At 39.9% G+C, this 24613-nt stretch overlaps 1 protein-coding gene and 3 long non-coding RNA genes across 6 annotated transcripts; 2 read left to right on the top strand and 2 right to left on the bottom strand.

The window, feature by feature from the left end:
- Positions 1–3104: 3104 nt before the first annotated feature.
- LOC117215431 lies at positions 3105–4026 on the bottom strand. The gene is made up of 2 exons (XR_004489115.1): positions 3663–4026; positions 3105–3570 (listed from the first exon to the last, which is right to left on the bottom strand). It is a non-coding gene; the product is annotated as an uncharacterized LOC117215431 (long non-coding RNA).
- Positions 4027–4971: 945 nt separating this feature from the next.
- On the top strand, positions 4972–10801 carry LOC117215427. Of its 3 annotated transcripts, XR_004489113.1 has the most exons (7): positions 4972–7079; positions 7466–8061; positions 8780–8909; positions 9062–9179; positions 9251–9994; positions 10267–10379; positions 10472–10801. It is a non-coding gene; the product is annotated as an uncharacterized LOC117215427 (long non-coding RNA). The 3 variants fall into 3 exon arrangements; XR_004489111.1 differs by having other exon boundaries at positions 4973–7079; positions 9062–9994; XR_004489112.1 differs by having other exon boundaries at positions 4978–7079; positions 9062–9410.
- A 236-nt stretch (positions 10802–11037) lies between these two features.
- On the bottom strand, positions 11038–13005 carry LOC117215428. Its single transcript, XR_004489114.1, has 3 exons — positions 12303–13005; positions 12061–12228; positions 11038–11725 (listed from the first exon to the last, which is right to left on the bottom strand). It is a non-coding gene; the product is annotated as an uncharacterized LOC117215428 (long non-coding RNA).
- A 2948-nt stretch (positions 13006–15953) lies between these two features.
- Positions 15954–17138, top strand: LOC117215426. The gene is made up of 2 exons (XM_033461807.1): positions 15954–16330; positions 16412–17138. The coding sequence occupies exons 1-2, from the start codon at positions 15954–15956 to the stop codon at positions 17136–17138; spliced, it is 1104 nt and encodes a 367-aa protein (XP_033317698.1).
- The last annotated feature ends 7475 nt before the right edge of the window (positions 17139–24613 follow it).

Genomic DNA, 24613 nt, shown 5'->3' with positions numbered 1-24613 from the left:
TAGTGATATAGTGTTGTGTATTTGAGGTTATGTGTCAATCATTTGATTTCATATATACATATATATCTTGTATTGTGACAACATAGTATTGAAGGTTTTGTTTCTAGATTATTGTGCGTTTAATGTGTGTTTACAATTTGTGTTTGATGATAGAATTTCTGTATGCAATTCCTCAGGTCGTTGCGGTGTTAATTATTTTGAGCGTTTGGCCTATCGACAGGTTGTCGCTTAGTCCCAAGTGTTGCGTTGTGTGTTCTATTTCTTTTATAGATTATTAGTAGTACTTTAGTTTAGAAAATAGATTATTTATATGTTTATATAGAGACATGCATGTTTCGTAATGTAGTTCTTATTTTATAATTCTTTACCGGCATGTAGGTTAGTTTTAAGTATGTATCTTAAATTATTGATTTGAATTAATAATGTAGAATGCGCACACATTAATAGTGGTATAGAATATAGATTATATATGTCGGATCAGGATTCGAATTGTGGGCGCGCGACGACTCTTCATGTGGACTAGCCATCGTTTCACAAAGCCGAGATTTTATTTACACGTATATACAGGTCTATCACTAAGCTTAACAAATAATAAGTACAACTAATAATAAGTCTAACAAACACTAAGCCTAATAAATAATACGATCTACGAATAATTAAATTAAATAATACTATTAGCAATGTTTGAGTTCAAACGAATCCACGGTCACCGGGATAACTCCTTACTAAGCGAAACTAACTTAGACGCAAATGCGATCCTCGAAAACGCTCGATGTATCACTCTCCAAGGCAATCGCAAGAATGCCAGCCTCGTGGAGATTTTTCTCCCTGTACGATTGCATTTTGTTTTCTATCCCCGTTTGGAAGCATCGAGAAGGTTCCAAACGCCGTTGCTAGGCACACTCGTTGGAAGCATCGAGAGAGTTCCAAACGCCGTTGCTAGGCAGTTTCTGCCTGGAGTTTTGGTTACTAAATACAATGTATGTCCCATTGCATCGGCACCTCCGAGGCAACATCACACGTGGCTCGGCCCGCTCTCGAGGCCGCATGCCGCCACAACCACACTTCTCGGAAAACACATACAACCACTCCAGACCTCCGTTAGATAAAACATCCATCCCGTGACCGTGGCTACGTTCAGCGACCGATTGTCACCTCGAACCCAATCTCGCTTATTACAAATCTTAAACAATTACAACTATAATAAAATCTAGGCTAAGGTACTAGAGGATGTTCCCAAAATTTCCAAGGAAGGGCTTCGGCTTTCCTTTCGTCTCCGACATATATATTTATATATAGACATGCATGTTTCGTAATGTCGTTTTTATTTTATAACTCTTTACCGGAATGTAGGCTAGTTTTAAGTATGTATCTGTTTGACAGAATGCGCACACATATATATATGTTTCTGACAATGTAACTTTTATTTCTTTAATAATACAATATTGTATGTTTTATGTATTCGTTAGACTATTAGTTTTTGACTTCATATATACTTATATTTCATAAATTGTTAATATAGTATTGGAAGCACTGTCTCTAATATTTACTAGTTTATTACATGTCTAGCATATATGTTTATACTTATTTGTAACTCTCCAAGTTGATTGATTAAAATATATTTATGTATACATGTATTTCTGGCGTTTCAATTATTTCCCCTTTTGTAGTTATTCTTATTTCTCGGTTTATTTGTTTGGTTCGTAACTCGTTCAATCCATTAGCTGGTTTTATTTATTTTATTTATACTGGTTGGATTTATTAGTCGCCCTCGTTTTGTTAATCCTTCCTTTAGTTTCGTAGCGCCGTGTGTTCGTTTGTGCATTCAAATCTTTATTCGCGCGTTTTGTATAGAATGGTTTTCTTGTTCTTGTTACGGCGTGTGCGGAGCGCGGGACGTGACAGTAAAATGGAGTTCAACGAGCGCTTAAACGTCGAAATATCTCCAACGGGAAGGAAATGACAGTTAGTTTTCTACAAAATCGACGAAATCATCGCGATTTGCGAGCTATTTTGATTGTTTCGAAGCTTAAACGGTGGTGCATTACATTTGCAGTGTAAAATGGAGTTCAACGAGCGCTTAAACGTGGATATGTCTCCAACGGGAAGGAAGTTACGGCTATTTTTCGTCCAAAAAATCGAAATTTTCGCGATTTGCGAGATATTTTGCTTGTTTCGACGCTTAAATGGTTGTGCATTGCATTAGCACTGTGAAATGGAGTTCAACGAGCACTTAAACGTCGAAATATCTCCAACGGGAAGGAAGTTACGGCCATTTATCGTCCAAAAAATCGAAATCTTCGCGATTTGCGAGTTTTTTGCTTGCTTCGACGCTGAAACGGGCGTCTATTACGTTTGGCGTGTAAGACGGAGTGAAAAGAGCGCTTAAACGTCGAAATATCTCCAGCGGGATGGAAATTACGGCTATTTTTCGTCAAAATCGACGAAATCATCGCGATTTGCGAGGTGTTGCAATAGTTTCGACGCTGAAACGGGCGTCCATTACATTTGGCGTGTACGACGGAGTGAAAAGGGCGCTTAAACGTCGAAATATCTCCAACGGGTAGGAAATGACGGCTAGTTTTCGTCAAAATCGTCGAAATCATCGCGATTTGCGAGTTTTTGGGCTTGTTTCGACCCTCAAACGGGCGTCCATTGCATTTGGCGTGTAAGACGAAATGAAAAGAGCGCTTAAACGTCGTAATATCTCCAGCGGGAAGGAAATGACGGCTATTTTTCGTCAAAATCGACGAAATCATCGCGATTTGCGAGCTGTTGGGGTTGTTTCGACTGTCACGTCCCGCGCTACGCACGTGCCGTAACGAGAAGACGGAAAACCGCAATATACAAATAACGCGAGCGACAATTCGAATATCCAAAACGAACACACGATACAACGAAAATGGAAATTGTTTAAATAAAAGTTTAATTAAATGTAGTCATATATAGAGAAATAGTATACGAGGGCAAATAAGAGATGATAAAGTTAACATAGGTACTCTAACGAAATAGTAAATATAAAGAGTACAACATAACCATAATAATTTCATAATTCGACTAAGAATAAACTATGAAGAACCAATTAACCAAAAGTGACTCGCAAATTAATTAATAAATCACGACATAATACTATATTCAATCAGGATAACCTACAATTCGACAATTTAATCAAATCTCGTAATAACTTCATGAATAATTCAAAGGAAAGGAAAAAGGAATGGAACGATAGGAATACACACCTTTATAACAAACAGGAAATATCAAGCAATTTAATATACAGCAAATATGGACATACAAAACCACAATAAACAAAATATATCTTATATACAACCAGATATAAAATATATAAAACACCTAGACATATTAACACTCTTCAATAAACCAGGCACTATTGTCAGAGTCCACACACGAAACGTCAAGATTAAAGTAAAAGGGATTCCACGAACAATACACTCGAAAAAGTTAAAACTAACACAATCGAAACAGACCACAAGAACGATTTCAAGAGACAACGTAGTACGGTAGTATATGGAACAACACTGCTTGTCGAATACTGCAGATAGTGGTAACCTAAAAGGGAAAAGGAAAATTACTATGCGTGCTCTAACTATTACTTAAATGTGTATAAATGTATAAAATGTGTAATTCAATAAAATAATTACAAAACAGTGGAAGTGGAAAATTCCTCGTGAACAACTACTCATCGTAGAAGGAAGTGTATATGCGAAGACAGGTTATCTGTCCATATCCGTAGAACATAATCTGCGACAGCCAGCTGAAACAAATGTAGGAATTAACTTTAATTGTTTCGATACAAAACATAATATTACTAAATGTTTATAACAATATTGTGCCTAACTCAAAGGAAGTGTGACAGTGCTTATCAAATCATGCAGATAGTAGAAATGTAAAAGAAAGAGGAAAATTATTATGTGTGTGTTCTAACCATCATTTAATTACACAACATGTTAATTCAATAAAATAATTAAAAGCAGTGAAAGTTAAAAGCACCTAGTGCACAATTAATTATCGTAGAAGGTGTAACGTCAATTCACATCAGAGACCAGGCCACACACCACGGACAGGATGGCACCCAGATGTCTGCATATCCTTGGCGCGCACCCTCAATAGTCTTGAGTGCCCACCAGGGGGCCTTGGCATTTTTATAGTTAAGGTCCTTCAGACCAAGCGAGTATTTCCTGTCTTAAATTTCCCTTTACGTTTATTGTCTACCACGTGTTAGCTTAGAAAGTTGGTTTCCTCCACATCTGGTATGTTCCGTTGGCAACTTTCTCGCGAGGGCGGCTAAAACCCTTCCTGGTCCACCAACCGTCCTATTATCCAATCGGAGATGGTGTCTACTGCCCTCACTTCCTTAACCAAAATTGTCATCAACAAATCCGATAGTCCCGTGTCCTTAGACACACCCACCCCTAGCTTTCCTCAGACACAGTATCGTCAGTAAAACTTCACTTATTCTGTATCCTTAGAATAGTCAACATATCTATGTCGGTCTCTACTCTTATAAGTCGCGTACTTAATGTATTGTTGTAACTAAGTCTTACATAACGTGGTTGGAGTGAATTGTGATTTATGTTAATTCAGTGCGTGTTACATTGTGATTGCTGAATTCATAATAAAGGTTGATTAAAACCAAGTAAATAGTTGTGTTACGACTCAACTATATTTTATTTTCATCGACCAACCCAAAAATTACGTGACAAAGGAAACGTACATGCAAACAACAAAATTTTAAATTTTAATTTTATTGAATTTATTTTCTGTTTGAATTGAGTTTAATCGGAAGGGAAATATTGAAATGATATTATTGTGTATGAAATATTGATTTAGATTTCTCATTAATACGGTAGTTGCTGCCACCAAAAATAGTCTAAGGACTATTTCAAAAAATTTTTTTTTATTATTACTATTATTATTGTTTCTCTACAAGTTAAGAGTATTAGTGTGTGATGGGTATTGTTCGTCTATAGTGTCTTTGGTAACTAGATTGAATTCCCAGTCTGGAAGTGCATCTGTAGCACGTTCTTGGCTGTAGGAAGACAAATCTTTGTACATTCGTCTGTCGCGTATTTCCTGAACTTCGTAAGAGTTTTATCTGGTAATTTACGTATAATGGGTAGCGCTAACTAACGTTTAATGCAACTGGCAAATGAATTCCACTTTTCGGCTAACCTGCTATGCGCAGGAGTACTGGCATGGGAGAGGATTAAAGTTATTCGGAATAGACAATTGATATTGACAAATATATTTATTTCGTCCGATTGAGTTATATTAATGTAAATATGTTATAATTTATTCGATTTTTGTCGATTAAAGGTATTACAATGTCGGTTATAAGCATCATCTGATACAAATATAGATGTATTATACGGTAGTATATAGTAAGTATGTATATAGATATAGTGAATGTTCGAGCTACTGGTCGGATAGGGTTTCAGAAATGTTCGATAAGATTTACTTATTGTGATAGGATTAATGGCGAAAACTAATTTCTACTGGTTCGGGTGATTAACATAATACGGTTTATGACAAACGCTATCGTAAGATGTAGGCGATGGCGATCGAGATTGGAAGGAATGCGTCTCGCAATGTTCGGAAATAAGTGAACTCGAGGGCGAAAAACTCGGTACAAAATCTTCGCGATTTAATTCTAACTCTTCTCGGCGCCTCTTTTCTTCCCTTTTAACTTCTGCAGCAATTAATCGTTTGTACCAACGTTCGGCTCGCTTCTTGCTGAGGTGACTTTTATCTTTTCGATTCTTTCTTGTTTTTGTCATCTGATATGATCAAGATGAAATGAATATCACTCTCTGTGTGCGACTTGTGCGATTTCGCAAGCCTTGCCCAAAGACGGGCGATATTTGCCAACGATGGGAGGAGGAATGCGAAAATCGATAAGTGTTTTCGATAATTGAAAACACCGTCAACCCAGATTTAACACAGCGAATAATCATTTAGATTTAACAATTTAGAAAATATAAGTCGTTCTTGGCAACTAGTGGAGTCGTAAGCGAAAAATGATTATTTTAATTGGCAACTGGGTTCACTGTGGACAATCAGTATGGCTTCGTAGGCCTCGCCCAAGGATGAGCAATCTGCTAACGATGGGAAGAGGAAAACGAAAAACCATAGATGTCCTTTGCGTTGAAAACACCGTAATCACTGGTTGATACAGCGAACAATTGTAAACGAAATAGATCGAAATTTGATAAAGTTGTTTTATTCCAGACAATTTATTAAATCTTGGCCAAGAACGTTTATTTGAATTCAAGACGTTCGGATGAAATCTACGTAAATTGTGTGCTTGATAGTTTTATCTGTCAACTATAGCTGCCGACGGGTGCTTTTGTTCAGAGACAACTTTGTTCGACTGTAAGTTAAAAGAGAAGAGGATATACAATTTCAAATTTCCTACCTTGATTAGATGTAAAGTCGATCGGCGGTATATATGGCTTGGTGATGTGTCAAATTTTGACAATTAACTTTGATTCCGCAGATGAAGTGACAATACGAATGCTTAATTCGAATGATGATTTTTTGAAACCCTTTTTAATATCCGATTTCGACGGACAGAGTGGCGATGTGTACGATTTGAATTTTGAATGAAGACTCTTTGAAACTATTTAACTTTTCTAATATTCGATTTCGACGGACAGAGTGACGATGTGAATGGTCTGAATTTTGAATAAGGACTCTTCTACTCTATGTTATTCCCGCTTATTTATAATATCCTAATTGTCACGTGATGGATCATCTCTATGGGAATCACAGCATTGCTACGTGACAAATTAGGAATTTTGTAACTGTCTACTTTCGCGGATTATGCTGAAGTTTCATCTTCTTGATTATTTTATTTACGCTATTCCTAATTTCTCATATCCTTGAGACACGTAGATGCTGCTGAAGTTTCCTCTTCTTAATTTCTTGTATTTCGTTGGGTATTAGGGACATGCAAGGTGCGTGATAAAATGTAGGTATCGTAGTAGCTCGTATTTTGCTGATGTTACGTCTGCGATGTTTCCCAGAACTTCCTTACTGATGCCAGTGGAACGTGGCAGGTGTCACGTAAAATAACAAAATAAAAAAGGAATTTGAGGTAAAAAATAAAAAAAGAAAACTTTATTTTTTTTCTAATATCAATACACTTTACAATCTACTTCCGAACTCTAGGCGTGACTTTCTAAGACTGACTCTTATGATTTTACTTTCGATCGGATCCGATTACTTTCTTTTGTCATCCCTCAACATCCCCACCGTCCATGCATTTGCTAGGCGTCCGCGATCGTTGCCACGTGCTCTTTCTTCTAGAACCTTCGGTGGAAGGACCGTTGGGATGTTGATGGTTCATTAGGCACTTCAGCGATATACATTGTCGCCGAGTGCCGCCACATCTTTATCTCTATCGTCAGTCCGTCGGATTTGAAGTATGCCGGTCGTGACACAGGCGCGTGCCAACTTGTCCTTGCTGAAGTTGCATCTGCGATTATCTGGTAACTTCCTTGCTGATGCCAGTGAATCGTTCAAGGCGCGTGGCAACTTAGTATTTGCCGAGTCTTCTTATGCGTTAAAATATCATTTTTTTTTTTTTATAATAGTAAGCTTAATATATTATTTCATGGTTTGTTTTTCACGGCTGGTTTCTATCAATTTCCAATATTCTTGCGTTACGTTGTATTGATCATTATTTATTCTTTCTTTGTTATGATCTTTCATTTTATTATCATTTATTAAATATTTATTCCCTCGCTGAAAATATGATTTGTTTTGTAACGCATAAAGGCTACTATATGCACGTGTTGATTATCCAAAATGGCCGCCCGTGAATGCTCCCAGTATACAGTGACATTTCATTAATGTGAAATCTATTATTTATCCGTTAATTATTTGTGACTTTATTTTAATAGTTGACGTATAATTGCAGTGGGAATAATATTATTTGCATTTATTTAATGTGCGCAATTATTGCATGTATTCCGATGCGCACGTGTAAGAGCTATCATAACAGTCCAAGATGACCGCTCGTGAGTGTCTCCAGTAAAGGTGAGGCGTCCTTAATTTGTTTAATACTGAAATAATTATTCGTCCGTCCCTTATTTTCCTCTATTTTAGTGTAGTTAGAATTTTTAAATGACAATAGTATTGTTTGTGTAATCATTATAATACTAATATGTGCATAGTGTGTTATTTTAATATGATAGCATGTGGCATGTGTTATTGTTAAATTTTATAATTTATCAATAGCACTGTTTTATTGGTGTGTTTTGAGTAATTTATTTTTATAGAGTGTTCGCTTAATTAATTTAATACTAATATGCGCATAGTGTGTTATTTTAATATAATAGCATGTGGATTGTGTTATTGTTAAATTTTATAATTTATCAATAGCACTGTTTTATTGTTGTGTTTCGAGTGGTTTATTTTTATAGAGTGTTCGCTTAATTAATTTGATAGTAATATGTGCATAGTTTGTTATTACCAGTTCTACTGCGTAACATAACCTTATTTCTCTACGCCAGAATTAATACAATTATGCTATATTAACTTAGTACAATATAATAATTTTTTATCTTAATCGCGTTTGTCGTTGATACTCAGTTAATCAGTTTTGATTAATTCATAACCTATTCCTATATTATTGGCTTTTTTCTGTTTCTTTGTTATGAAGTTGTCGTTACCTTGTGCGTGTAATTTGCAGCCTTTACATAGAATTTAGGACCTAATCTTATACATTGCTAGTTAAAATCTTTATTGTTTATAGGTTCTACAATTCTAATCCTTCATCGCTGAGTCCTTTACTTGGAACGGTTACATGATGCGCGTTTGGTATCTTCTGGTTCTTCGTTACATGTCTAACACTTATCAAGACTACTTCTACTTATCCTAGAATTGTAAGTATATATATATAGATATATATAAAACACTATATTTTGTAAATATCTGTATAGTAAAATAGTCCGTCCACTATCTTGTTTGCCAAGACCGCTTTGTTAGTGTTGAATTATTTTGTTATGGTGTCGCAAATTTTTGCTTGATTATCCAGTTTCCTGTTGCCGTCTTGACTGTTTCGGTAGTATCCGGTTCAGTATTCCGTAAGTATTCACTTAAGTTTGATAGTAGGCTTCTTGTAATTGCGTCGGTTTTAATGTATATCTTCCGATGTGAGTAACGAGTTTCTTATTATTATTAATTTCTATTCCAAGATGGTTTACAACATTCTTGCCCTTTTTAGGTTATGATTGGTTACCTCGGTATTTATTACCTTCGATATCTTCATGCCGTCGTATATTATGTTTTGCAAAGTTGGATTCGTAGCCAATTCTCGTGGAGTTCCTAGATGCACACTTCCTTCTACGATGATTGGTTGCATACAAATCTCGTTAACTTATAAGGTACCTTTTCTTGTTTGCTAAGACCATTCCGTCGGTGTTGAATTGTTTGTTATAATGTTACTAATTTCTGACTTTCCAATTTTATCACGTCTTCTTGACCATTCCAGTAGTATCAACTTCAATTCTTTGTACACATTTACTCCAATTTGGTAGTTGGTTTCTCATAACTGCGTTGATCCCTGCATAGACTACTTTGATGTTAATAGTGAATTATCGTTGTCACTCACTTAACCTATCTTAGTTATTTCTTAACTCTTCCTGCATTTATTAATTGATTTTATTTCTTCTTATTAAAGACCGCTGTGTCAACGCTGAGTTATTTTGTTATAATGTCACTAATTTTCTTGATCTTTTGGTTTTATTTTCCATTAGCGAACTGTAAGTCTGTTGCCGAGCATCAATTATTGATTGTTATCGTGCTTCATTTAGTTTAATTGAAATATTATTGCAAGTCTTTAATAGTATTATTCTCCTCCATATATATTAAGGCCATTGAGGTTAGTTCACTCATTCGTTTCTGTTGACAGTCGTATACTATGTTCTACGGAGTGGGTCCACAACTTGTTTCTGCGAAATTCCTGCATGTACGTTTTCTTCTACGATGATTAATTATGCACTAGGTGCTTTTAACTTTCACTGCTTTTAATTATTTTATTGAATTAACATGTTGTGTAATTAAATGATGGTTAGAACACACACATAATAATTTTCCTCTTTCTTTTACATTTCTACTATCTGCATGATTTGATAAGCACTGTCACACTTCCTTTGAGTTAGGCACAATATTGTTATAAACATTTAGTAATATTATGTTTTGTATCGAAACAATTAAAGTTAATTCCTACATTTGTTTCAGCTGGCTGTCGCAGATTATGTTCTACGGATATGGACAGATAACCTGTCTTCGCATATACACTTCCTTCTACGATGAGTAGTTGTTCACGAGGAATTTTCCACTTCCACTGTTTTGTAATTATTTTATTGAATTACACATTTTATACATTTATACACATTTAAGTAATAGTTAGAGCACGCATAGTAATTTTCCTTTTCCCTTTTAGGTTACCACTATCTGCAGTATTCGACAAGCAGTGTTGTTCCATATACTACCGTACTACGTTGTCTCTTGAAATCGTTCTTGTGGTCTGTTTCGATTGTGTTAGTTTTAACTTTTTCGAGTGTATTGTTCGTGGAATCCCTTTTACTTTAATCTTGACGTTTCGTGTGTGGACTCTGACAATAGTGCCTGGTTTATTGAAGAGTGTTAATATGTCTAGGTGTTTTATATATTTTATATCTGGTTGTATATAAGATATATTTTGTTTATTGTGGTTTTGTATGTCCATATTTGCTGTATATTAAATTGCTTGATATTTCCTGTTTGTTATAAAGGTGTGTATTCCTATCGTTCCATTCCTTTTTCCTTTCCTTTGAATTATTCATGAAGTTATTACGAGATTTGATTAAATTGTCGAATTGTAGGTTATCCTGATTGAATATAGTATTATGTCGTGATTTATTAATTAATTTGCGAGTCACTTTTGGTTAATTGGTTCTTCATAGTTTATTCTTAGTCGAATTATGAAATTATTATGGTTATGTTGTATTCTTTATATTTACTATTTCGTTAGAGTACCTATGTTAACTTTATCATCTCTTATTTGCCCTCGTATACTATTTCTCTATATATGACTACATTTAATTAAACTTTTATTTAAACAATTTCCATTTTCGTTGTATCGTGTGTTCGTTTTGGATATTCGAATTGTCGCTCGCGTTATTTGTATATTGCGGTTTTCCGTCTTCTCGTTACGGCACGTGCGTAGCGCGGGACGTGACACAACGTTCATTAGCCGCGGTGGATATACTCGTCCCCGGCTGATCACGAAAGTTAAGCAGCAGCGGTCACGGGTCGGTCCAAGGTGGGTGACCGCTCCGTGAGGTGTTGACGGAGACGCGCCGAAGCCATTTTTCGCCTCTGAAGTGATGGCCCCTGGGGAACTGGATGACCGAAGCACACAAGGCAGCCTCCCTTAAACATAAACAGAGGAGACAGACGACAGAGGGCACCCTGGTAGAACTTCGCAAGAGACCCCGAGTGCACCCTTTACCAAGCGTCAGGGAGACAACCGTGTAGAAAAAAAAAGGTTGGGGTTAGATTGGGGAGCACGGTATAGTGATTATGTGTCATTCTGACAATAGATAGTTATGTGTTATATATCTTACTTTGTATGTATATATGAGGACGTACTTACTTCTACGAGGTAGTGATAAATGGATGATGGCTTAGCATCAGGCGAAGCCGGTTTTGATGCCTGTAAATAGGTATCGAATGAGTTTTTAGTGAAGGGGATTATATTACTTGCTTACTTACTTAGTTTATCTAGTAATTGGTCATCGACATAGTACTGTAGTTTAGTTTATCTTTAGATTACGCTATTTTATTATATAGCGATGAGTTAGGTATAGTGACTATATGTCATTCTGACAAATAGATATTTATGTGTATATTTACCTCCTGCTCACTTATAATTATATATGAGGGATGTACTTACTTTAGAGGCAGTGACAAACTAGTCGATGATTGCGTAGAAAGCTTATGTGAGTTAGCAAAGGGTAAAAATCTCTGCAATGAAAGCTGGGTACTCACTGCAAATGCTTACACAGGAGGTTTATTATAAGTGATATCTGTGCTGATTTGAATGATTATTAAATGGACAGTTGCTGGCGGGCGTGAGGTGGTGCAGTATTTTATATCTCTGATGGAGAAGTGGGACGTGTCACGCAATGCAGTGGCTGTAGGAGGTTATGCGGAGACCTGTAAGTACTATTCTTAGTTTATTTATGTTAATTGAAATAATAAGGTCTAGGAGAGTATTAGAATATACGCACCATGTCGCGTTCGACTCTGTTGTCATCATTTTTCTCACTATTTGCTCGGGTTACGGAGGGTATTTCGCTTTGTCATTATAAAACTAACAGCACACTGAGTAACGTGTAACGTAAGATATTCACGCGTTGCGGGTAATGCATAAGCGATAATGGGATTTTAGTAATAATATTCGCTAAATACCAACACACACGTGCACTTCCTGGAAACGCTTCCCTATTCGCCGTAGAGATTGCAGGTTTGGGCGAATATGTGAGTAAGATTTGTTTTTCAAATTATTGTGGAGTTATTATAACACTCGCAATGGCACGTCACTTTGTGAAGCGGTAAATATGCGAAATAGTTTTACTATAAAGCCACGCACGTGTGTAGAATGGACGCCATTTGCGTGATGGGTGGCATTAGGACGCATGTGTCACGTAATTTTTAGGGTTGGTTGGTGGAAATAAAATATATTTGAGTCGTAACACAACAATTAACTTTGTTTTAATCAACCTTTATTGTGAATTCACCAATCACAATGTAACACGCACTGAATTAGCATGAATCACAATTCACTCCAACCACGTTATGTAAGACTTAGTTACAACAATACATTAAGAACGCGACTTATAAGGGTAGAGACCGACATAGATATGTTGACTATTCTAAGGATACAGAATAAGTGAAGTTTTACTGACGATACTGTGTCTGAGGAAAGCTAGGGGTGGGTGTGTCTAAGGACACGGGACTATCGGATTTGTTGATGACAATTTTGGTTAAGGAAGTGAGGGCAGTAGACACCATCTCCGATTGGATAATAGGACGGTTGGTGGACCAGGAAGGGTTTTAGCCGCCCTCGCGAGAAAGTTGCCAACGGAACATACCAGATGTGGAGGAAACCAACTTTCTAAGCTAACACGTGGTAGACAATAAACGTAAAGGGAAATTTAAGACAGGAAATACTCGCTTGGTCCGAAGGACCTTAACTATAAAAATGCCAAGGCCCCCTGGTGGGCACTTAAGACTATTGAGGGTGCGCGCCAAGGATATGCAGACATCTGGGTGCCATCCTGTCCGTGGTGTGTGGCCTGGTCTCTGATGTGAATTGACGTTACACATGCGTTGGCGTGAAGCGATGCGCAGGTGAGGTGGTTCGCTGCGTCGATGCGTGTCGTCGCCACCTTACGGACATCGCTCGAGAGTATGTACGGTCGGCTCAACGTAAGTTCCTATTATGAAGGAATAAAGTCGGGTCGACCAGAGTTCTATTTATACATCATCTTATTTTATTTCATTTTAATTATTTTATTACTCGAGCCGAACTCTCTTTGTAAATAAATAAGTGATGGTGTGCTGCGTAACGTGGAGATTTTATTTGAGTTGCGTGGCGACTAGTAGGTTGGAGAATGCAATTGTTAGGTGCATTCTTTTAATTATTTATTTATTTATTTATTATTTATTATTTATTATTTTGTTATTTATTATTAGTTATTATTTATTTATTTATTTAGTTATTCATTTATTTATTATTGTATGTTGTTTTATTTATTATTATTTAGTTTTGTTATCATCGTCATTTATTTTATTATTTTATTATTTATTTATATATGTAGCGATTTACGCACGCATCATTAGGTCTATTATTAGAACGACAGGCGTTCAGTTTGATGAAATGAAGATTATAGTTTTATAATTTTTAATATTATTTAGTTCTAACACATTATAGCTATATGTAATTGAGGTTATTTATGTACCTATATATTATTTATTAACATGTATATTACGGTTGGCTTCGTTGACGACTTGGCGAGTTTTTGGTTTATGATAGGATATATTTGGACGGTTTTTGAGCAAGGCTGATGACGACTACGGCTATATTCACGGACTATGTACCTAAAATATTACTATGGACAAGTCAATTATTGATAACAAATTTACGGCGCAGGGGGTTTCGGAGCTCCCAGGCCCCGTCGGGACATCGAGTGGTGCACCAGGCCCGATCCGACGGTCATTGAGCGACTGGGCAAACGACGAGAGGAGGGTGTGTCCCGGCGCTACCTCTCGTTCGGTAAATACGACCGAGGACCATTATAGCTGCAATGAGAGCGACGGGGAAGTCGCGAGTGGCAGCGCAAAGAGGAGAGGAGAAAGTAAAGGAAGTTCTCGATCACCCAAGATGAATACAAAACTCCTTGAGTTTAGCGAGAACATCAGAGAGGCGATGAAAAAGAAGGACCTGGGCACCCAGAATATAAGTAGCGGTAGGGTGCTACCGAGAGTGATGGCGGTTGCAACAGGAAGAGATGGTTTCCTGACTCCCGTAATGAGAGGAGTTAAAAGTAAAGAAAATACTTCAATGGTAACGTGGTCCAGTATCGCCGCGAAATCAACGAGTGAATCAGCTGAGGGTAGCGTTTCCGAAGGGGATGTTCCCATGTCGGTAAGCAGCTGTAGCGCCACGCCGATTTCAGGAAAATTGAAAAGACTGAGAGAGGCGCAAATGAAATCGGCGCCGAAAACTGCAAGGAGTGTCGAGAAAACCCCGGAACAAAAGGCGGAGGAGTGTGTTATAGTCAAGCCTGCCGAGTTCGAAGAGATAGTAGAACTCATGAGGGGAGCTTACGAGAATCCGAAGAATGCAGTAAGAAGATTACACCTCATCTCCAAGAAGGATCCAAAAATTCAAGAGCTTGCTTCCGCGGCTCAAGGAAGACGGATGAAGACTGAGACAAGCTTATGACGACCTTAAATAAGAAAGGAAGGAGAGGTAAGAGAAGAGTGGAGAGACCTGAGGGGGTAGAGGTCTCTACACAAACCTCCCCTCTGATAGAGGAGACAGGAAGAGGAAATGGGGACAATAGAAGAGGAATGTCCTCAGAATCCAGAAATAAAAGGAAGATGGTCTTCCCGCTGGAAGTTAATGAAAAAGAGAGCAATATGAGAATAAGAAGAAGCGATACTTCTTATGCAGAGGTATACGGTTCAAAGAAGAGGAGTGCTATGGATACCAGATATGCTGAAGCCTGCGAATCCGCAGACGAGTGGACGATCCAAATGGGCAGGAGAGAGAAACGAAGGATAAAAGAAAAGATAGGAAATGACAAAGAGGACCGCGGACCACCGCCGCCGCCGCCTACCGAGAATCGAGGGCCGAAGATGCAGAGAGTTCGTAGAAGGCCGGAGGCCATCCTTATTAAAGTAGGAGAGGGCAAGGAATGGCTACAGGTGTGTAAAGATCTCATGGTGGCGAAGGATGTTCTTAAGGAAAGCTCGGGTATTCGTAGAACAAGAGCCGGGGACATCTGATAGAAATGAGGGCTGGCGCCAAGATGAAAGTCGCTGTAATAAGATAAACAAGCTTATTGGCGATAAGGTACGAGCGATAAGGTACGAGCGACGCCTTTACAAGACAAGGTGTCGGTAGCATACTGCAAATAAGTGTAAGGCTGTAAGCCCAGGAAAGGAGGTATGCAGGAAGTATGGAGGAAGAGACCACACAATAGCAGGATGTCCACATTTATCGTGCTGTGCGAAATGCAGCAAGGAGACAGGTATTAGATTTGACCATGTGACGGGGTCCCTAGCATGCTCCAGTTACGGGAAAATGTTACGACAAGGTAGACAAGGGAGGAGATAAAAATTCTCCAGATTAATTTGAATATAGATGTAGGATGGCGCAGGATCTAATGTGCCAAAGCGCGATCGAGGCTACACCGGATGTGGCAATAATATCCGAACCGTACAGGCAGCTACCTTACTGGTATAATGATAATAAGGGTGATGCTTCGATTTGGGTCACGCAATTCAATGGTCGAGCACCGGATGAAACGCTTCTGTACAGGAAGGACAGACTAGTGGGTACTGGTGTAGGTGATATCCTCTGTGTCAGTGGTTATTGCACCCCCAAAATCAAGATAGAGGAATACATGATGTACATAAATAAGCTTGCATCGGAGATAAGGAATGGTGTAAACAGAAACAAGAAATTGATTGTGGCTGGCGACTTTAACGCTGAGTCCACTTGCTGGGGAGGAGAAACCACAGATGAGTGAGGAAGAATTTTCATGGAAACCCTGTGCGATTACAGTGCGTTCCCTATAAGGCTGGACGATAAATATACGTTTTATAGGAACGGAAGGACGAGTTGCCCTGACATAATCAGTGCAACAAACAAAGTTAACGACCTCAACGTAAGGAGTAAGGTTTTAAATGCTTTCACAGCATCGATCCACTTATATATATTTCATACTTTTAAAACGAGGACCGTAAGTGATCGAACCAAATTTTTTAAATATGTGACGAAGAGTCTTGCACCCGACATATTTTTAACGAAATTTGATGAGATCGCTAACGTAGAGAATTTTAATACTACGGACGACGCGGACATAGCAGAGCTTTTACAGAAATGTATGGTGGAAACATGTGACAAGATGCTGAAGAAGGTGATCTGTACGGCGAATAGGAAGTACAGCAAACATTGGTGGAATGAGACTCATAAAGCTCATAAAGTTTTAAGAAGAGTAACTAGAGCGAGGAAGAAGGTGGCCAGCGGGATTGATGTTCCTATCAGCGCCTATAAGGAGATAAGGAGTCAGTTGAAGAAAGAAATAGCTGGTAGCAAAAAGAGAGCTTGGGCCGGATTCTGCGAGATCTTAGAAATGGACCCATGGGGAAAACCGTATCGCACAATCATGAGTAGATGCAACAAGAAAGGTCTTCCGAATGACGTGCCGATTGACAAGGTCAAAGAGATCTTAAATTGTTTATTTATTATTGGACACAGACCGCTGCAAATGGAGGTCGAAGAATGTGACAGGGACGAAATCACCTACAATACGACACTCGACGTGGGGTAACGTCCTAGTTAAATTTTGTTGTACAAGTGTAGCTAAGGGCAGTTATATATTCCGATTTGCATAGTGCCGGGAATAGGTAATGTAAATAAATAATGTAAATAAATAATGTTTATATGTAAAGATAAATATAACCTGATAAGCAATTATCATAACAAGCGATATTGACAGAGCTAGTACGAAATTAATGAAGTGTATATATTTGTCGGAGAAGAGTCAGGAACTGGGTTGTGGGCGTTTGATAGGCTTCCCTTGGAGTTGGCCATCATTGTGTTATAACGAAGATACGGTCTGTTAACACGAGTATGGATACTACCGACTCGACAATCAACCGCCGCGGTTGGACACTCGCGATACTAGTGATGTTGGTCTTAGGTTCAATAACGAATCCGCGGTCAACGGGATGACAGATGTACGTGCTCACAAAAATCTAAGACTCTTTACGAAAACGTGCAATACCCACCGAGCGTACAGACACTAAGTAACTCGCAAATACGACCTCACGAGAGAATGACTCTCCATCGCGGTGATGCTGCAGAGGAAAGCTATGATGGGATGTGTCTGAGGACACGAGATCATCGGATTCGTCGAGGATAGCCTTCGTTCAGAAGGCGAGGGAATTTGACGTTGCTGCTAATTGGTCAATCTCCATATCGGTGGTTAGAAAAAGATGCTAGCCGCCCTCGAGGGAAAGTTGCTAGTGGGAGACGCCGCTCGTTGAAAAATAGGTCTCTCCTATTTTCCCGTAGTCGGAACAATGACTGTTTGTCTGTTTGAAGGACTTTAGTTGGCTAAATCTTAAGATTTATAACGGGCCCTCGGGCTAGCTGAACATGTACTGCGGAGATGCATCGACATCTGGGAATCATCTTACTCGATGAATAGGGTCTGCGTGTGGCGAGCTACGGGACAGAGACCGTTGGAATGTTTTCTGTCGAGTGTTACAACTATTTCCTTTTCAAGGAGAGCTATAGAATTATTCCATGCCTCTGTTAGACAAGGCGTTCATCCCGTGACCGCGGCTACGTGCGGCGACTGGCTGTCGCCTCGAGCCCATGCTCATTATCATAACTTTCGAACAATTACAATCGGATTGAATAACTACAATTGTTTAATTACAGCTATAGTAGACTCTAGGTTAGAATGTTGCGGGATTATCCAAAATTCCAAAGGCTCCGGTGTTCTTTCATCTCCGACATATATGTCGGAGATGAAAGGAAAGCCGAAGCCCTTCCTTGGAAATTTTGGGAACATCCTCTAGTACCTTAGCCTAGATTTTATTATAGTTGTAATTGTTTAAGATTTGTAATAAGCGAGATTGGGTTCGAGGTGACAATCGGTCGCTGAACGTAGCCACGGTCACGGGATGGATGTTTATCTAACGGAGGTCTGGAGTGGTTGTATGTGTTTTCCGAGAAGTGTGGTTGTGGCGGCATGCGGCCTCGAGAGCGGGCCGAGCCACGTGTGATGTTGCCTCGGAGGTGCCGATGCAATGGGACATACATTGTATTTAGTAATCAAAACTCCAGGCGGAAACTGCCTAGCAACGGCGTTTGGAACTTTCTCGATGCTTCCAACGAGTGTGCCTAGCAACGGCGTTTGGAACCTTCTCGATGCTTCCAAACGGGGATAGAAAACAAAATGCAATCGTACAGGGAGAAAAATCTCCACGAGGCTGGCATTCTTGCGATTGCCTTGGAGAGTGATACATCGAGCATTTTCGACGATCGCATTTGCGTCTAAGTTAGTTTCGCTTAGTAAGGAGTTATCCCGGTGACCGTGGATTCGTTTGAACTCAAACATTGCTAATAGTATTATTTAATTTAATTATTCGTAGATCGTATTATTCATTAGGCTTAGTGTTTGTTAGACTTATTATTAGTTGTACTTATTATTTGTTAAGCTTAGTGATAGACCTGTATATACGTGTAAATAAAATCTCGGCTTTGTGAAACGATGGCTAGTCCACATGAAGAGTCGTCGCGCGCCCACAATTCGAATCCTGATCCGACATCAGAAGTGGGATCAGTACCGTTTAAAGTGCTACAAGAGCAAATGGACCTTGTGCGCGAGTTAATTCAGACGCTAGCGCACAAAGCGGGGGAGCAACGACCGAGTACGGAATCTAAGGATGCAACGTTACCACGTTTTGACCCCGAAGGCGCGGGCGCCGATCCATCCGCGTGGTACTCTCATGCTGATCTGATTTTGAAAGACCACCCGATGCAAGAGAGTGCGTTACTTTCCGCTCTAAATCGCGCCCTAAGGGGTTCTGCTGCGCATTGGCTTTCACAAATGGTGCGCGGTGGAAAGCTTACCTGGCCAACGTTCAAGGAACAATTTCTTTCGCGTTTTGGTGGCAGAGAGACAGCCGCTTCGGCGTTAATAAGGATATCCAGAGAACGACCGTCGGAGACTGAATCTCCGGGAGCGTACGGTAGTCGCCTCCGCTCCATGCTGCAGATGAAGTTGCAAGATCTAACGATGCCCGAAGTGATCAATGCCTTCGCCCTTTATATGCTGAGTTCACAAGATCGACGCTTTCGGCGACTAACGCTCGCGAATAATATCAGGACGGAGGACCAATTTCATGATGAAATGAGGATTCTCCCTTACAACGATCAGCCGACATTTTCGCCAAGAAATTCACTAACGGAACCTGAAGCTAAACGCAGCAGGCTATCAGTTCCTCGGATTAAGTGCTACCGCTGTGGTGCTCACGGGCATAGGAGAACGGAGTGTCGCCTGCAAACACAAACGGGGAAGGAGCAGGATATACGAAACCCGAAGGAAAAACGACCAGCCGCATCGTCGAAGGTGACCTGCTTCAAATGCCACGAGGAGGGACATATCGCGCCTAATTGCCCATCATCGCGGAAAAGAAACTACGATTCCATTGACGAACGCCGGATCGACTCCTGTGTAGTAGAAGCTCCGGCTGGTAGATTAAGCCATCTGGGTGAGTCGTATCCATTTTACTTTGATTCTGGGGCCGAGTGTTCGTTAATCAAAGAGTCCCTAGCCTCGAAATTTTCGGGTAAAAGAATAACCGATGTGGTAGTGATGCGGGGGATCGGGAATACTTGTGTTAAGAGTACACTTCAGATTTTGTCCACTGTTCGTATTAACGATCTTACATTGGAGATAGTTTTTCATGTCCTTGCTGACGATTACCTAAAATACGACATCATGATTGGTCGCGAGATTTTGAGCCAGGGATTCGACGTAAATATCGCGCAAGATAGCCTCGTTATTTGTAAAACAAAGGTCGTTAACGCTTGTGGTAAAGTCGCGGAAGATGCGGTCAACATTAACGAGGTTGACACTGATGTGATCGGTAACTATAAAGATCGATTAATCTCTGTTCTCGAAAGATTTAAAGAATCATTCATTACGGGTTTCCCGCGTACTCGCGTCAGTACAGGCCAGTTGGAAATACGGCTAATTGATCCCAATCGTCCCATAGAGCTACATACCGACGCTAGTTCGGAGGGGTATGGAGCTATTTTAATGCATAGAGTCGAAAAGGAAAACAGAGTCATCGAATATTATAGTAAAAGGACCAGTCCCGCGGAATCTAGGTACCATTCGTACGAACTGGAGACACTAGCAGTAGTAAGCGCCGTTAAGCATTTCCGACACTACTTACATGGACGGAAATTCTTAGTAGTTACGGACTGTAATTCTTTGAAAGCCTCCAGCAACAAAGTAAACTTAAACGACCGGGTTTATAGGTGGTGGGCTTATTTGCAAACATTCGATTTTGACATCATGTATCGAGAGGGTAAACGAATGGCCCACGTAGATTTCTTTTCGCGAAACCCCGTAGACTTGAATCGCCGTATGATAGACAAGGTCGCAGAGAAAGAGATTAATCTGGCCGAGATCTCCGAAGACTGGCTATTAGCGGAACAACGTCGCGATCCGCAAATCTCCGAAATCGTTAATAAATTACAGAACGAAGAGCTCGCGGAAGATATCGCGAATACCTACGAACTGCGATCCGGTACACTTTACCGTAAAGTACAACGAAAGGGCAGAACCCTTTGCTTACCCATTGTTCCGAGAGGTTTTAGATGGTCCGTCATCAACCATGTGCATCAGTCAATTATGCACTTAGGTGGGATAAAACGCTCGAGAAGCTCTATGAGTATTATTGGTTCGAGGGAATGGCGAAGTATGTTCGCAAATTTGTCGAGAACTGCCATGCTTGTAGAGTTTCGAAGGCTAGTTCAGGTAAAATACAGGCTGAACTGCATCCTATACCTAAGACCGGCATACCGTGGCATACGGTGCATATGGACATAACGGGCAAGCTGAGTGGCAAGAATGACTCGAAAGAGTATGTCGTCGTCTTGATCGATGCCTTTACGAAATTCGTGCACTTATATCACACACGCAAATTGGATTCGCTCAGCGTTATCCAGGCACTTAAGTCCGCCGTGTTTTTGTTCGGTAGTCCCTGTCGGATAATAGCAGATCAGGGTAGATGTTTCACAGGCCGGGAATTTCAAGAATTCTGTGCAAGCAAACAAATCAAAGTTCATTTGATCGCGACCGGTGCAAGTAGGGCCAATGGGCAAGTAGAACGTGTTATGAGCACGTTAAAAAATATGTTCACAACGGTAGAAACGACCGGGCGTTCATGGCAAGACGCGATCGGGGAGATGCAATTGGCTTTGAATTGCACCATCAACCGCGTAACCAAATCGAGTCCTTTAGAGTTATTGATTGGTAGAGCAGCAAGACCGTATGACTTATTACTACCTGATAACATCGAGGAAAAAGAAATAGATATCTCTAGTGTAAGACAACAGGCAATAAAAGAGATGGAAACTAGTGCTAGGTATGACAAAGAGAGATTCGATAAAACCAAAGCTAAAGTAGTTAGGTTTAATCCTGGTGATTTGGTACTACGCCAAAATGAAGAAAGGAACCAGACAAAATTGGATCCAAAATTCAGGGGTCCGTTTGTGATATCGGAGGTCCTGGAAGGAGACCGATATACCTTGAAAACACTGGATGGGAAAAGGTCATACAAGTACAGTCATGACAGGTTAAGGAAAATGCCGGATAGTCGCATCCCTGCGGAGTTGGATGTCTGTTGTGATGACGAGAACAGTGACCATGGCGATGTGAGTACCCCGATCCCAGAGGATCGTAGAATTATATGAGCCCAGGTGCGGCCATGGGACGGAGTTCAGTGCGGTCAGGCACTGGGAGTGACGATGTCACGAAGCTGGGAGCCGGTTTAGTACCGACAGCGACGATGTCACGAAGCTGGGAGCCGGTTTAGTACCGACAGCGACGATGTCACGAAGCTGGGAGCCGGTTTAGTACCGACAGCGACGATGTCACGAAGCTGGGAGCCGGTTTAGTACCGACAGCGACGATGTCACGAAGCTGGGAGCCGGTTTAGTACCGACAGCGACAATGCCACGAGGTTGGAGCTGGTTTAGTACCGATAGCGACAATGTCACGAGGTTGGAGCTGGTCTAGTACCGACAGCGACAATGTCACGGATTTGGAGCTGGTCTAGTACCGACAGCGACGATGTCACGAAGCTGGAGCTGGTCTAGTACCGACAGTGACAATGTCACGAGGCTGGAGGCGATCTAGTGTTGACAGCGATCGTGTTACGAAGCTGGTTATGTAACGAACTTTGAGAGTATGTGCGATTCGAAGGATGAGACCCATTTGGGTGTGAAGTCGAGAATGGTCCGTCATGTCATTACGACCCGACTGAAAGCACGCAGAATGCAACTGGCACTTTGAATGCTAATCACAATGACACTAATCTTGTTTCCTTTTGTTTTGTTGACGAAGGTACACCCGAGGACGTGTGATAGTCAGGATGGCCGTGTCGGAGATGAAAGGAAAGCCGAAGCCCTTCCTTGGAAATTTTGGGAACATCCTCTAGTACCTTAGCCTAGATTTTATTATAGTTGTAATTGTTTAAGATTTGTAATAAGCGAGATTGGGTTCGAGGTGACAATCGGTCGCTGAACGTAGCCACGGTCACGGGATGGATGTTTATCTAACGGAGGTCTGGAGTGGTTGTATGTGTTTTCCGAGAAGTGTGGTTGTGGCGGCATGCGGCCTCGAGAGCGGGCCGAGCCACGTGTGATGTTGCCTCGGAGGTGCCGATGCAATGGGACATACATTGTATTTAGTAATCAAAACTCCAGGCGGAAACTGCCTAGCAACGGCGTTTGGAACTTTCTCGATGCTTCCAACGAGTGTGCCTAGCAACGGCGTTTGGAACCTTCTCGATGCTTCCAAACGGGGATAGAAAACAAAATGCAATCGTACAGGGAGAAAAATCTCCACGAGGCTGGCATTCTTGCGATTGCCTTGGAGAGTGATACATCGAGCATTTTCGACGATCGCATTTGCGCCTAAGTTAGTTTCGCTTAGTAAGGAGTTATCCCGGTGACCGTGGATTCGTTTGAACTCAAACATTGCTAATAGTATTATTTAATTTAATTATTCGTAGATCGTATTATTCATTGGGCTTAGTGTTTGTTAGACTTATTATTAGTTGTACTTATTATTTGTTAAGCTTAGTGATAGACCTGTATATACGTGTAAATAAAATCTCGGCTTTGTGAAACGATGGCTAGTCCACATGAAGAGTCGTCGCGCGCCCACAATTCGAATCCTGATCCGACATATATATTGTAAAAATAAATGCCAAAGTATTGTATACTTTCCTTGTTAATTTATACGGAAAGCATAATTGTTTATTTATGTATATTGAATCTGAGCATGTCAGCATCCTTGTTTGTTTGGATTATAATGAAATGGTGGACTCTCTTATACAATAACTAATATTATTCACGGATCGATAAATTGTATCCAAGTTATAGATTTCTATTGCACAATTATGCTGTTTTACAGCAAATAGAACAATAAGATGGTTTGTAATTTGTAAAATTAATGTGTAAAGCTTTATTGATGTTAGTAAATTGACACTGCTAGAATGAGAGCATTTATACGCTCGTAATTTCACATTATAACCTTATAATCTGCAATTTGTGGTGCTCTGTAATAAATTTGTGGTGCCCCCGTGGTTTCTCTTTCTGGGACAAAGAATGTAAAACGAATAATCATACGACAATTCTTTATTCGTAGTTTTATTTATGCCCCGACTTTTATTTATAAGACTGAATGTTATTTTTTTTCTTTTTAGTAGTAGTCATGCTACCGTATTTTGTATACTTTGATCCTTTTTATACTGTTATTCCATCTTTCGAACCTATTTTACCTTATTCTTTAGCTACATTATTTGGTAACAATCTCTTGCATTTTATAAAAAAATATCTCCTGATTATTTTCTATGAAATCTAGATAAAGAAAATCTAGAAAGCTGAATAAAATTCTTCAAAGTCAGACTTTAATGCGAAACTAAATTCTCCAAACTCAGATTCTATGATTCTCAGGAAATATCTACCATTCACGAATCCGAATATTCTCTC

The sequence above is a fragment of the Bombus bifarius genome, unplaced genomic scaffold (genome assembly GCF_011952205.1).
Source record: "Bombus bifarius isolate JDL3187 unplaced genomic scaffold, Bbif_JDL3187 scf7180000009610_frag, whole genome shotgun sequence".
In the NCBI taxonomy this organism is placed as follows: Eukaryota; Metazoa; Arthropoda; class Insecta; order Hymenoptera; family Apidae; genus Bombus; species Bombus bifarius.
The sequence above is the reverse complement of the archived record's forward strand: the minus strand, read 5'-3'. Positions and strand labels throughout refer to the sequence as shown.

Excerpts from the sequence above, each read along its gene's own strand:
- LOC117215426 (XM_033461807.1), top strand. The coding sequence starts at position 15,954 with ATGGCGCAGGATCTAATGTGCCAAAGCGCGATCGAGGCTACACCGGAT. Across the intron at positions 16,331-16,411 it reads GGAGGAGAAACCACAGATGA|GAACGGAAGGACGAGTTGCC; the intron begins GTGAGGAAGAAT and ends TACGTTTTATAG.